The sequence below is a fragment of the Aphidius gifuensis genome, linkage group LG1, assembly GCF_014905175.1.
Source record: "Aphidius gifuensis isolate YNYX2018 linkage group LG1, ASM1490517v1, whole genome shotgun sequence".
NCBI lineage: Eukaryota > Metazoa > Arthropoda > Insecta > Hymenoptera > Braconidae > Aphidius > Aphidius gifuensis.
The window spans coordinates 24,476,284-24,491,476 of record NC_057788.1 but is presented as its reverse complement, the minus strand read 5'-3'; the positions used below and the strand labels follow the sequence as shown (position 1 = coordinate 24,491,476).

General features: G+C 23.2%; 3 protein-coding genes across 4 annotated transcripts; 1 reads left to right on the top strand and 2 right to left on the bottom strand.

Annotated features, from left to right (window-relative positions):
• Positions 1 to 126: 126 nt before the first annotated feature.
• On the bottom strand, positions 127 to 4,819 carry LOC122855673 (transmembrane protein 209). Its single transcript, XM_044157219.1, has 8 exons — positions 4,575 to 4,819; positions 2,343 to 3,090; positions 2,146 to 2,271; positions 1,459 to 2,078; positions 1,248 to 1,381; positions 854 to 1,180; positions 562 to 783; positions 127 to 478 (listed from the first exon to the last, which is right to left on the bottom strand). Exons 2-8 carry the CDS (start codon positions 2,387 to 2,389, stop codon positions 350 to 352), a joined length of 1,605 nt encoding a protein of 534 aa, XP_044013154.1. The 5' UTR covers positions 2,390 to 3,090; positions 4,575 to 4,819; the 3' UTR covers positions 127 to 349.
• Positions 4,820 to 5,239: 420 nt separating this feature from the next.
• On the top strand, positions 5,240 to 11,590 carry LOC122855910 (LIM and SH3 domain protein Lasp-like). The gene is made up of 6 exons (XM_044157602.1): positions 5,240 to 5,625; positions 7,954 to 8,048; positions 9,390 to 9,661; positions 9,924 to 10,184; positions 10,279 to 10,475; positions 10,560 to 11,590. Exons 1-6 carry the CDS (start codon positions 5,557 to 5,559, stop codon positions 10,737 to 10,739), a joined length of 1,074 nt encoding a protein of 357 aa, XP_044013537.1. The 5' UTR covers positions 5,240 to 5,556; the 3' UTR covers positions 10,740 to 11,590.
• LOC122855619 (macrophage mannose receptor 1-like) lies at positions 10,718 to 15,192 on the bottom strand. Of its 2 annotated transcripts, XM_044157136.1 has the most exons (8): positions 14,619 to 15,191; positions 14,318 to 14,539; positions 14,011 to 14,247; positions 13,686 to 13,940; positions 13,332 to 13,604; positions 13,053 to 13,244; positions 12,585 to 12,977; positions 10,718 to 12,244 (listed from the first exon to the last, which is right to left on the bottom strand). In XM_044157136.1, the coding sequence occupies exons 1-8, from the start codon at positions 14,653 to 14,655 to the stop codon at positions 12,237 to 12,239; spliced, it is 1,617 nt and encodes a 538-aa protein (XP_044013071.1). In that variant the 5' UTR covers positions 14,656 to 15,191; the 3' UTR covers positions 10,718 to 12,236. The 2 variants fall into 2 exon arrangements, with proteins under 2 accessions (XP_044013071.1, XP_044013063.1); XM_044157128.1 differs by lacking the exon at positions 10,718 to 12,244 and having other exon boundaries at positions 12,286 to 12,977; positions 14,619 to 15,192.
• Position 15,193: the final 1 nt, after the last annotated feature.

Sequence of the window (15,193 nt, the reverse complement as noted above, 5' to 3'; positions counted from 1 at the left end):
GATAGTTACTTCAAGTACAACACGCAAACAACAAAACTTATTAAATATTAAAATTAAGTATATGTCATTGTGATTTATTATCAGAGCAATGTTGTTTACTTTTTTTTAAAAAACATGATTATCAATGACATTAATCTTGATTTTATATTTTACATATAAAAATAATATACAAGTTGAGTGGATATATGTTTGACAAGTTTTTTTTTTATAAATTTTATTATCTATTTGTTACGTTTTTTTTTCATAATCATAATAATTTATTGTAAATTTATAAATTATTATGATTATTTAAATAATATTCACACAAAAATAATCATCACAGAATTAATAAATGAAAAAATCTAATTAATTATGCTTCGATGACCCAAAGTACATTAACTCCTGACATTCCTAAATTAACTCTTCCCAGCATACCATGATCTCTTGTTTTAATTATATATAAAAATAATAAAAGTGTATGAAACATGTTGTTGCGACCCTGAAATTAATAATTGAAAAATTAAAAACACATATTAAATAGGAAAAATAAAATATATTAAATAAATAAAATAATTTATTTACCCTTGGAATTTCTTCATAATCAGCAGGAAGTGAATCACCAGTAAGAGCAAGACAATAATTTGGTGGATTTGTTGATTGACAAACAATAACAGGTCCTTTATTTCTTGGTAATTCAGTACCATTTTTAGCCATATAACGAGATGTAAATGTTCTTGCATCTGGTTGATCAAGTGGTGCTTCTAATTGTGTATCCATATATGATGAAAATAGATGCATTATAATCTAAAAATAATACATTTATTTATTAGTAATTAATTAATTGATACTTAAATAATTTAAATTAAATATTTACAGCTGTATCTGTTGGTAAACTAGTGTCCCATGGTTTTCCATTGTGTGATCCACCACTGTTCCATTTAAATTCACTCATTGATCCACCTTTAGCTAATACTTTAATTCTTTTAACAAGATAATCTTGATTGTTACATAATTCAAGAAATTGTACTAATGTTGGTAATGTTGGTATTGCAGCAACAAGAAATTGTGATTGACCAAGTTTTCTTAATCTTTCAAGACCAACATGACCTGGTTGTGAATCACTTAAACCTTGACGAATTAATGCTGCAGATACATTATCAATTTCTGTTGCTACACGTTCAACAACTGTTGTACTAATCCACTAAAAATAAATAAAATTTAAATTATTATAAAAAAAAATTGTATATAGTTTTAATTGAATTACATACCATTCGAAGATTTGCAGTCCATTGATTAACTTTATTTGGTTCAACTCTGTATTTTCTCCAAACATCAGTAGCACCATAAAATCCACGTGGTGAAATACCCTCTTCAGTACCAGGACTTGAAGATTTTGTTTTGTCTTAAAAAATAAGCATAAAACATTAAATTAATTAACAATCAAAAATAGAAAAAATAAAATAAAACAAATTAAATTACCAATAGTTGGAGCAAGTTGATAAGCACATCGTCTAAGCATTGGTGATACTTCACCAGGTGTTCTAGTTGCTGGATGTGACCAAAATGAACTTAATAAATTTGATGGTGCATCAATATTTGTTGAATGTGAAGTTTTTCTTTCACGATCACTTATATCTTTTAAATAACTTTCTAATTCACTTTCATCTTGAATAAGTCCTTCACCAGTTAAACTACCATTCATTGAAGTATTTAATGATTTATTAAATGAACTATTTGGTGATGAATTAATAGTTCTTGGTGGAGTTGAACTAGTATATTTACAAAATGGACTTGCTGAATATGTTTTACTTTCACTGAGACTTGGTGATCCAATTGAACGACGACTAAGATTCATGGATGGTATGTGATTAACTGCTACTGGTTCTGGTGATTTTTGTACTAAATTACCAACTTTAAAAAATGGATCATCATCTTTAATACCTAATAACTTTTTTTGATTTGTACTCAAAGTTATTGGTCGTAAACTTAGTGTTGCAATAAAGTAACGAACAATATGATAAATTGCATTTAAAGCAAATATCAATGCAAAAAACCATTCAATCCAAATAAATGGTCTATATGCAGCACCACCATAAACTCTGTAATAATATATTTATAATTTAGAATATATATATATTTAAATATTTAAATAATTATGTTACATACATGTCAAAGACTAGTACACCAAGAAGCGAGCTATTTACAAAAAACCAGGTAAAACTTGAACGTGCTTTGTTTTGAGTCTGTCGAAGATCCAGAGTTTGTTGTACTTGTGGTTTTGGAGATAAAATTCTATAATAAATAAATTTAACAAATTAATTTAGAATTATTATTTATATTTAGTTATTTAATTTAAATATTACCTTGAATTTGGAGAAATTGTACGCATTGGAGAATGAAAGTCACCCATTGTTGATCACAACAAATTAATTTTAATAATACTTAAATATTTAAATTATTATTCACTTTATTGTTATTTATTTTAACTTAAAAAAATTATATTAATTATATTTATTATTAATTTATATTTCACTTGTAATGTTAAGTAGTATATTGACAAACACTTTTAGAACAAACACATAACCTTTATTCACCTGGACATAATTTTTCCCTCCACAAAATATAAATATGGCGATGAGACATGTGGTGGACAAAATAGATTATGATGATCTATCAATTTGTCTAGGATCTCAAGCTGACTGTTGAGAATATTTTTTACATTCTTTTCAAAAGAGACGGTTCATTCTTGAAACTCTAAACAGCAACATGTGGTTCAATTGTGATGTGTGAGCAACAGCAGCTTATCAAAGACAGTTTTAATAAACATTGATAGAGCTCAACAAAAACAAGTAAATGTTTACCAATAACAACAATAAGTGGTACATTTAAAAGAGCATAAAAATCAATAACACTAGCACTATGTCATAAATGTTTTCAATTTTTTAGAAAGATAAACTTTTCTCATAAAATCATATTAAATAATTCACTAAGTATGATTTTGGCTCCAATGACAAACCAACTTAGTCACCGTTTTTTTTTATCCCAGTTTTAATAATTGTCTTTGATGAATTACATTAACGCATTAGTCGTTTAAGCCACAATTTTTGGTATCTGTAAACATTAAAAAAATTAAATGAACATTATGTTATAAATAATTTTAAAACTGGAGTAAATAATGACAAAAAAAAAGAGTGATGTAAGTAATATTATTGAACTTATGGTAAATAAATTCATAAATAATAATTAATGACACTGAACTTAACTGCATTTCTATTTTAATAAAACTTTATATTGACAAACGTTGTTGTAAAATGAAGTAATTTTTAAAATTTAATTGTCAAAAGTCGATCATGAACAGCTCTAAAGAAGGTGTGTTGTTGTTGTTGTTGTTGTTGTTTTTTTTTTTTTTAAGTATTATTGATAAAAAATTTAATTTTTATTATTTTTTTTTTGAAAAAAAATTCATATGTAAATCTAGAGCTCATAAAAAGTTTTTTTTTTAATCAAAAACATTATATTAAATTACTCTAAAATTTAAAAAAGTGATGCATTTTATTTTTTTTTTAAATTCTAATAATTATTTTTTTTTTCAATTATTTATAAAATGTTCATCAATGGATATCTCACTTAATATTGACATTAGAAAAACAATAATTATATGATAATTTTTGTCTTAAAAAGTACTAGAGGTGATGTATATTTTTTTTTATTTTTTCAACATTTTTATTATTTTTATCTATTACAACAAAAAAATGACGTCACGATTAAAAAAAATTGATTATTATTGTTTTTTTAATGTTAATATTAAGTGAGATATCCATTGATGAACATTTTACAAATAATTGATAATATTTAAAAGAAAAAATGCATCACTTTTTTAAATTTAATATAATGTTTTTGATTTAAAAAAAAAACCTTTTTCGAGCTCTAGATTTACATCCTATGATATAATATATTTTTTCAATAAAAAAATATTAAAAATTAAATTTTTTATCGATAAAACTTAAAAAAAAAAAAAAAAAAACAACAACAACAACAACAACAACACTTTCTTTAGAGCTGTTCATGATCGACTTGTTGACAATTTAATTTTAAAAATTACTTCATTTTACAACAACGAATGTCAATATAAAGTTTCATAAAAATAGAAATGCAGTCAAGTTCAGTATCATATAATTAAACAAATAAATAAATATCAAATATACAATAAATAGATAAATAAATAATATAACAACAAATAGACAGTAAAAAAATGAGCCTAAAAAGTCAATAAATGAACACTTGACACTGACAATAAAAACTGACAAAGACCTCAACAAAAGAAAAATTCATATTAAAATATTTCATATTTTCCTGATTGTTGTTAATAAAAAAACCATTATTATACAACAAGGATGCTACAACAATGCCATATATACCAAATATCCATAAATATTTATAAATAAATTGATCATTTCTTTGTCTCTATCAACAATGACAACCTAACCTCAAATAATAAATTTTTTTTATACATAATTATTAATAAAAACTACGTAATTATGTTTTTTTATGCATTAAATAATTAATAACAATAAAATAACACGATATTTACATACCATTTGTCTTAATTTGTCTGTTATTTAACAAATTCAGGTTTGCTTTTGTCAACTAAGACGCCGATGACGTGTCCATTAATTTTGGCCGAATTTCACAAAAGTCAGCAATAATTTATATCACAAACTGTTTAGAACACTTCAATTAATTGATTTAACAACAATTTATAATTACTTAACAATTATTATTGCAAAAATAAGTGTAAAAAGTCACGACACTGAACGACACACGTTTTTACTTTAACAAAGTCGCGGCCATTTTGGATTTCACAAAAATTCAACGCGCCATCTATCTAAAAAATTACCGACTAATATTGTCGATAAGTAGAAAAAATTTAAAATGGTCGATTAGTAAATTCGTCACGCCATCTAGCTAAAAAATTACCGACTATTATTTTGTCGATAAGTAGAAAAAATTTCTTCTTGTCATAAACAGATGGCGTTCACTTGAAATTCCAGTAACAATTTAAAAAAAACTAATTATTTAAAAGTTTTGTTAATTAGCATTAATTTAAAAATTAATCAACAATAAAATTAATTAATAAATTACAAAGAATATATAAATAATAGTATTTAAAAAAAAAAGTATGTCATTTGACTAATAAAGTTATTAAGTCGCCATTTTTTTACGTCACACTTGTTGAGAGAGTGGTAGAGAGAGGGAAATGTATACTCTCTTTTTTTTTTTTTTTTTTTCCATGAATAAAACTGGGCTAGTGCGGTTCCAGAATCCAGCGCTCATGACTCGTGTACATTCTGTATTAATTAATTAATTTGTTGCGTTTGTTTTAAAAATTTTAAAATAATTAATATAACTAGTGCCAAAATAATATAGTTTAAAAATATTTAAAAAAAAACAGTGATATATTAAAGTGATTAAATGTGCTGCTGTGAAGTTTCCATCATCAACGGATAACACTTTCAAAGGAATAAACAAATTAATAAATAAATAGATACCAAAGAGTATCTAAAAATTAAAGAAAAAATGAACAAGACGTGTGCAAGATGCGAGAAAACGGTTTATCCGATCGAGGAGCTTAAATGTCTGGACAAGGTGCGTCTTAAATCTCAATATAATAACATACAATTATTCATTAATAATACATTCATATTAATTCAATTATTATTCTCACAGTTAACACAACAATACAGCATTCAATATTATTTAATAAATTTAAAAAATCATCAATATTTTTAGCTTAAAAATATCCATCTGGAATGTATCTCAACGAAATTTATTAAAAAGTAATATATAACAACAATAATAATAGTAAATAAAAACCGGTAAATATTGAAGAAAGATATATTTCAAAACTTGAAGTAATAAATATTATTATTAAAGTTAAATTATTTTTTTTTTCTCGTCCTTTTAATAACCTCTCGGCCATTTCATCGTCACGCTTTGGCTAAAATTTTATTCTACCATCTTATCATCATCTCAGGTGGAAGAGAAAGGTAAAAAATCAAATGAAAAAAAAAAAAAAAATGTAAGCAGAGAGAAAAAAAAAATTATAAAAACAAAATAAAATTAAAAAAAAAAAAAAAAACATGAGCGGAAGAAACGAGCAAAATCGCTTTGTTTCGTTGATCTTACTTATTTCTCTCATGGCCACAAGTAAATGATGTCAAGAATGAATGGAATGAGACAATACCACACATCAATGAGAGAGTTTAAGAGAGAAAAAATTAAATATATATATTTTATATATATTGTTATTAAATACTTTTATACACGTGCTGATGTTTTTTCATATGATTTTTTTTATTATTTCGAATAAGTACAAACGTGTTTCGATAGGAAATTATTGTTACTTAATTTATCATTAAGTTTTTGTTACTTTTAATTTCTCTTTATTTGTTCTGATGACGATGATAGAATTATTTATTATGGTTATGTATATTTTATATTATTTAAAAAATCATTTAACTTAAATTTTTATTTTATATTTTTTAACACTTTGAATTTAAACGAAAATTATGATGATGCGTGGGCAGATGTGCCGTTTTACTCTCTCTCTGTGTAGCATCCGTAAAAGAGAGATGATATTCAACGTCCGTATTAAAATTATATTATTTCTTTGAAAGGAATATGAGAAAATAAAAAAAAAAATCATGGAAGATGCTACTGGTCCATGATTCATTAGGTCCATATGATTATGTTTCGACTTTGTGCTCAAATTTCACATCCAATTTCCTGGAAAATGATTTTTAAAAAAAAGTAAATAATATTACTATTTTAATCTCGTATAATCAATATTGTTATATTGTATTTTAGTATAATTAATTTTTTATTTTTCAACATCATGATATCAAAATTATTAATAATTATTTGCAATTTTTGTTTGTCATGTTGTGGCTTATGTTATTATGCTGACTTGTTTACTTAAATCGTATGTTTAATATGTTTTATCTACTTGAGGTGTTAACATAATTGCCCTGAAAAATATGTTGAAATTAATATTTATATTTCTCATAAATTATTACCAAATACATTATTTACAAACTTGGATATATATTTTTTATTATTACAAATTAAATAACGATGATATCACAATTAATTGTTGCTTATTTTTTTTTCGCTTGAATTTTAAAATTCTTATTTTTTTTTTATTATTACAATGAATGTGAAATACCCAGGGAATTTACATCCTGTTGTGTGTGTGTATTTGATTCCTAGTTACGTCACAGGTATGAATAATAAATAAATTATAATTATTTTTCATTCATTAATATTACTTGTTTATTTTTTTTTTGTTTATTATCATCATCTTTTTTTTATTTTGTTATCATCCAAAGAATTGATAAGAAATGTTTACTTTTTTTATTATTGTTATTATATTGTTAAGGATTATTAAATAATAAATAAAACGGAAGTTGATAAGTGTCATTGCTCTAAACAAGATTGGAAAAATTTAAAAGAGACAAAAAAAAAAAGCGTGCGAATCAGTAGCTCAACAAACTCGCACCATTGTCACTTTCACTCTCGATTGATATTTGTCATTTTATTTATTTAAAATTTAACTTTGATATTAAAATAACTCTATAAATTTATGTATATTTATATCATCATGTTATTTATGCAATTTATCAATCAAATTTAAGCCCAAGAATTCATCATAATCTTAGAGAAAAAAAACAATAAAAAAAATATCTTAATTATCATGAATTAACTTGAATTGAGTATTTAAAAAAATAATGATAATTATACAACTGGGTATTTCATTTATTCAAAATTATATTAATAAAAATGCTATAAATTGTTTTATATTTTTATTTTGTATTTGTTAAAAATACAATCTAATAGATGTTAATAATGTTATATATTTAATCAATAAACACTTGTTATATTAATTAATAAACATAAAAAATTATTTATTTACAGACTTGGCACAAACAATGCTTCAAGTGCTTCGAATGTGGAATGACCTTGAATATGCGAACATACAAGGGATTTAATAAACAGCCATTCTGTGAAGCGTAAGTTAATTTCGATAAATTAATTATTGTAGAAATTATTGTACGTAAAAAGTTTTATGTAAAAAGAAATCCCAAAAATCCAGTAACATCTTGATACCGTAATTATTTGTTAAAAATAATTTATCCCAGAATTTTTAATAATTATTTATAAAAAAAATTACATAGAAAAAAATATTTAATACTTTTGATTAACTTGAATAGAATTATTTCTAAATACAAATTATATAGAATATAAAAAAAATAATTTCTTAACGTTCATTTTTAAAAAACATGTAATTAATGTTACGAAATAATTAATTACAATAAAATGAACGAGACATGAATATTTTAATAAACGAGTGCCGAGGAAAAAATACGTAAAGACAATTAGTATTTTTTTGTGATACTCTCGTTACAAATAACACTTGCTTAAAGTAAATTTTTTAAATATTTTTATATATTTATTTGGGTCATTTTATTATTTTTTTTTTTAAATACTTTGAGTCATTGAAAAAGAAAAAAAAAAAAATTTATAATAAAAAATTAAATTCATTACCTTATTTGTATGTATGCGTGGTAAATGAGAATGAAAATAAAATGATGATACAAGTTATGAGTCACAAGTTAAAGACTAAATACCATTTAAAAAAAAATAATAATAAATAGTTTATTGTAAAATATTTATTTCCATAATTAAATATTGTTGATAGTTTTATTTTTTTTTTTTTGTTATTTATCTTATTTGATATTTGACACATTTTTTTTTATTTATATTGATTGATGCATTAAATTTTTTTTATCAGTTTTTATAATATTCTTGGAATACATGGCTGCAACAGCCAAGCCTCCATCATCATTATCATCATCATGATCATTATACATGTGTTTTAACTCCGGAAGTTTCTGTATGATGTTTTAAATAAAAATAACTTTTTAAATTGATGCATAGATTGTTAAATATAAAAATAGATTAATTATGATACGGGCAATACTTGAATGAAATATTTAAAATTAATATTAATATAGAATCATTAAAATTAAATATCAATGAATTTTTTTTTTTATTCTATTATTCTAATTTAATTTAGTCAATCAATATGACAATGTGATGACGAGAAAATTTATCTATACAAGATCATTGGATTTATTTGTTTAAGTATGTTTTTTTTTTTTATTTTAAACATAATCACAGTAATATTAAGGCTTCAAAAGTAACGTTATTTGACTCAAAGTATTTACAGATTATGGTCGAGGTTAAATAGATTATTATCAAATTTCCAAGAAATATTATGTTTATTTGCTATTTGTATATACATGTATTTTTTAGATAAATAAATAATTATTCATAAAAAAAATTTACAGACATATACCAAAGGCAAAAGCAACAACAATGGCAGAAACACCAGAATTAAAACGTATAGCTGAAAATACAAAAATTCAAAGTAATGTTAAATATCATGCAGAATTTGAAAAAGCTAAGGGTAAATTTACTCAAGTTGCTGATGATCCTGAAACATTGAGAATTAAACAAAATAGCAAGATAATATCAAATGTTGCTTATCATGGTGAATTACAAAAAAAAGCTATAATGGAACAAAAGAGAACAATATCCGGTGAAAATGGTGAACAAATAGGTAATTATTAAATTATTTTTTTTCATATATATATACATACATTAATAAAATAATCAATGTCAATCATAATTATTGTTTTAACAAGCATTAAAATCAAAATTTATTACTTCTTAAATTGTCTCTATTGACTAATTTAAATGTAAATTATTATTATTTAAAATATTTCTTTGTGTAGTATATGAATGTAGTTTGTAATTAGGAAAAAAAAAAAAAAATGTAGAAAAAGTTGCTAAATTATTATTTTTTGGCTTTGTTAATTTAGAGTATGTTGAATTTACGGATGGTACAATATCACCAGCAACTCGAATAAATCAAAATGCAAATATAAATGCAAATATTAATGCAAATGTTAATGTTAATGCAAATGCAAATACACCACAAGTTGTTAGAACAGCAAGTCCTGTACAAAGAACACCTGGTAGAATTGCTGATTATGATCCACTAACAGAAACAAGACCTAGTCCTTATTCTAGTAGTAGACAAGGAGCAACAACAGTCATTTATACAAGTGACAAGGGTGCAGGTAAATCAAGCTTATCTTTTTTTTCTTTTGTTTTATCATCATTCTTCAATATTATTTTTATCTTGATTGATAACAAAAAAAATATATATTTCAGTCACAAATCCACCAACAAGGAAAATTGGATCTGTTGCTGATATTGATCCAGTCAATGAATATTATGGATCATTAACACCATCAATGAATAATAATAATAGTTATAATAATAGTAATAATATTAATAATAATATTAATAATCATATGCCTCAACATCAGCAACCATTACCACCACCACCACCACCTGCAAATACACTGGTATTTATAATTATTTTTTGTCATTAAATTTTTTCAATCAATCAATAAATTTAATAAATATTTCATTTGCTTTTTTTTTTTTAGCGAGTATATCGAGCTCTTTATGATTATGAAGCACAAGATGTTGATGAGGTAAGCTTTTCTGATGGTGATTTAATTGTAAATTGCACAGCAATTGATGAAGGCTGGATGACTGGAGTTGTTCAACGAACTGGTCGTCATGGAATGCTACCAGCAAATTATGTTGAACCTGCACATATCTAATAAAACCATTAGCCCCATAGGCAAATAATATTTTTATTCTTTATTAGTATTTTTTTTTTTGTTTGTTTTTTATTTATCACTTTTTGTTTTTTTAATTTTCTCTTCTTGAAATTATTATTTTTTATCAACCCAAGTACCTAGGGTTTTATATTACTTACATGAAAAAAAAAAGAAAAACAAATTCAAATAATAAATATAAAATAAATGGGCATAAAGTTTGATTGAATAATTTTTTTTTTTAATAAATAATCAAACATATTTTTTTAATATCTTTTTATAAATAAAAGTGCCTTAAATTATTTGATAACTTTATGTCCAATTATTTCACTTATTAAATTCATTCCACAATTAACAGTTTATATAGATTTCCATATTTTTTTAATTAAAAACTTATTCCATGTTATATAGATAAAAAGAAAAATTAAAAATTAAAGTCTTCCGCTTGTTTAATTTGATTTTAATATTGCAAGACAAATTGTATAATAATTTATTCAGTAATAATCAGTTCAAAAAAAAAAAAAAATAATGAGAAAATATATTTGACAAAATGACTGCGAATAAAAAAATAATACATTTCACTATTAATTAAACAAGTGAAATATTAAGACTCTTAGATTTTAAACGAGATTTATAAATTGTTGACTAAAAAAAAGTACAGTGCATTGATATGTTTTTTGTTTTTTTTTTCTTCTTTTTTTTTTTCAATATCAATGACACAATCAATGAGTGTCTTGAATAACAAGTGCCTATTCTGAATTATTATCAGCAGATTATAGATAATAAAGCTCCTAATAATTCCAAGACATAATATTTTTATAAAAAATGTTATTAAATATGATATACTTGAACATCTGTAGGCTAAGTAAAAGAGAATGATTTATGATACGTCATTTAATGTTGAGTTTAGTCAAATAATAATTATTTTACAAAAGATAAATAAAAAGTTTTTTTTTTAAAAAAATGAATAAATAATAATCTATGATATTTATTTATTTTTCATTATGATAAAATAGATAATTTTTATAAGTAAAATTAATATTTTAATTATTGTTATAATATAATAAACTCATAGAATTTTTGTTTTAAATATTTTCTTATGCAAATTTATCTGCTTTATTCAAAAAATTATTATTTTATTGAATTAAAAATTTTTAATAATATGTCAAACAAAAAACAATTGAATTTTTATTAATATATTATTAATAAAAATTATAAACTGTTGACAGTTTTTTTTTTTTCTTTCATCTTAAAAATAAATTAAATAAATATTTTATATTTTTTGTGTTTAACTTTAGTCAATACTTAAAAATATTGACATAATATTTTTATTTGAATGAATAAATTATAAAATAACATTTAAATAAAATCATAATAACAAAAAAAAATATATATATTAAAATATTTATTTTACTATTGTTATTTAAATGAAAAAAAAAAAAAAGTTAAATTAAATCAGCCTGATGATGTCCAATTTTTCATCCAATTCCATTGTACTAATTAAGAATCTGAAATAAAAAATAATTAAATATATAGGTATATAAAAAAAGATGAATAATGTGTTGAGTTTAAAATATGTATATTTTTACAAAAATATAATTTTTCAATCATCATGAGGAGTATCATCAACAACTTCAATTTCAATTCCAAGTATATATTCATTACTTGTTAAATTATAGCCACTATTTATTAATAATTTTTGTGTATCTTCATCAAGATCAGAAAATTTAACTTTTTTATTTTTATCACTTGTTTCATTCTTGAATTTTATATCTTCATTTTTAATAAGTTGATTACTTCTCCTGCCAACTGACGATCCATTAATAGTTGTATAATTTATAAACTTACCTTCATTAATATTTGTTTTATTTTCATGATTAATTTCTTCTTCAATAACAATTGTATGATTTTTTGAAACATCAGTATTGACATGTAATGTATCATCAGTTGTTGATAATATTGTTGATGTTTCAGTTTTTGGAATTTGACAAATAACACGTTGACGAGTTGATTCACATGGTAATCCATAAAATAATGGTAAACCATGAGCTTCACGATCAAGATTTAAACAATAATTTGGTTCTGGTTTAAAAAATGAATTTTGATCTGTTCCAAGACACCATGATACTGAACCACCCAACTGATTTCTTGATAATTCACGACCATCTTCGTCCATCCATTTCCATACACTTGGATCAGATGTTGCCTCTGTTTTTCCACCAATCCATACGTGCTCTAAGTCTATTTTGAAAATAAAAAAAACGACAATTAAATAATAATACCTTTAATCAAAATAAAATATAAAATAAAACATACGAAGTTCTGTCATTCTTTTAAGAACATTGAATAATGTTTCATCATCGAAAATTGTTGCAACTTTTCCATTATTTTTTTTACAATAATTTTTACCCTCTTGCCAAGTCATTTTTTCAATTGAAAATTCTAAAATACTACTTGCTTGTTGTATTGAACGTGCAATATTATTGTGAGAACTCATTTCTGGAACATCTATTTATAAAAAAAAAAAAAAAAAAAACAATAATAATTAGATAAATAAAAAATCATTACAGTGAGTTTTATTTTTTTTTTAAATACCATGTTGACAAATAAAAGGTCTTTTTTTTTCACAATCAATATCTAAAAATACTGGACTAATATTTTCAGGACAAAGATGACGATCTAAAACAAGACAAGAAGATTTTGTTTCACTAAATTCATCAATAGCTGATATTGAACGAGGATGATTTGTCAACCAAGGTGGATAATTTGTTGTTTTAGATTTTTTTGATGGTAACAATTGATCTGTTCCTGACCAAACCCAAGTTTTTCCATCCTCACTATGTCCACCTAGCCATGCATTTTCTAAAGCTAAATAAACATTAAATATTAATTAATTTTCATACAATTTATTAGAAAAAAAAAAAAATAGCATTATAAAAATATAAATACAAGGTCTACTACGAAGCATAGCATTTGCAATAACCAGTGCAGCTTCATTAGACAATATCATAGCTAAATGTTGTCCTCTTTTTCTACATTCTAATCTAGCATTTATCCATTTAACACCACCTCCATTTATTTTTCCAACTCCAGTTGATACAAAATTTGCCTCATCAATAGTTTGTCCATCAACTCCATAAAGAGTATAATTATATCCATCAACATATACACTTATACCTTCAACTATTTTACTTTTTTCTTTTTCTAATAAGCAATAAATTTTAATAATTATAAACATTTAAATATATATAATATAATTTTTTTTAATACGTACTTGTTCTAATACAAAGAAAAGGTTTTCCTTCATGACAATCTGATGATGATAATGATGGTAAATCATGACCACGTCTAGCAAATGTTAAACAATTTTCTTGAGTTTTTTGATGACCTTTGTACCAATTTTGTTTATTTTCTAAAATAATTGAATTATTTATTGTTGTATTACTTTCTGTCCATGTCCAACTTGAATTAATACTATTTCTTTTGGCATCAACCCAAAGTTCATCATATCCTAAATATTAAAATTATTAAATATATCAAATTAATTATTTTATTTAAATTTTTTTGGTTTAAAAACATACTGTTGTCAGAATCAGCAAGCATTTTTGCAAGCCAATTTTGTATTGTTTCATTTTCTAATGATGCCAATTGACTTTTTGAATTTGTATCAAACTCATTATCATAATTTGAACATGATAATTTTGCTCTACTCCAAGGTACTCTTTTACCAACAATAAAAAATTCAACATTATTATCTCCATTATGTTCAAATGTCTCAATTATTTTTCCATCAATTCTAACATCTATTATAATAAATATAAAAAATAAAAATACAAATTGTTTTTTAAAATTATATAATACAAAATTAATATTTGAACTTACGTATTATCAAATTTGTTAATAAAATAAATAGAATCATTGTCGTGTTAAAATAAACAGTGTTAATCAAATGTGTTGAACAAAAATATTAAATGTATTTGATAGTTTTTGTAACAAGTCAAGTACAAAAGTAAAGCAGTAAAAAACAATCAATCTGATATGAGTTGGTGGTTGTTGATCAAGCGAGACAAAAGCCATAATGATTACCAATAAATCTACAATGACTACCCAATTAAATTGGTAATTTTATTTGTTATTATTTTAGCTTTTGTTATGACACACTATCAACATGTTTTTAAAGCTTTTCATTACTCAAAAACATGGTTTAATTTATTCACAAACAGCTAAGATGAAAATTAAAAAATAAAAATTCATATTTTCTTTAATAAAGCGTGTTAATATATTTATTAATTAATCTAATAAAAAAATTTAATGGATAAATTTTTGTGCTTGGTGGTGGCATGTGTGTTCTGCAAAGAGGGTAATCCATGAGGTCCATTTTATTTATTATCTTGAATATAATCAATTTTTAAATAATCATACTTGCAATAATAAAAATAAATAATTAAAAAATCATA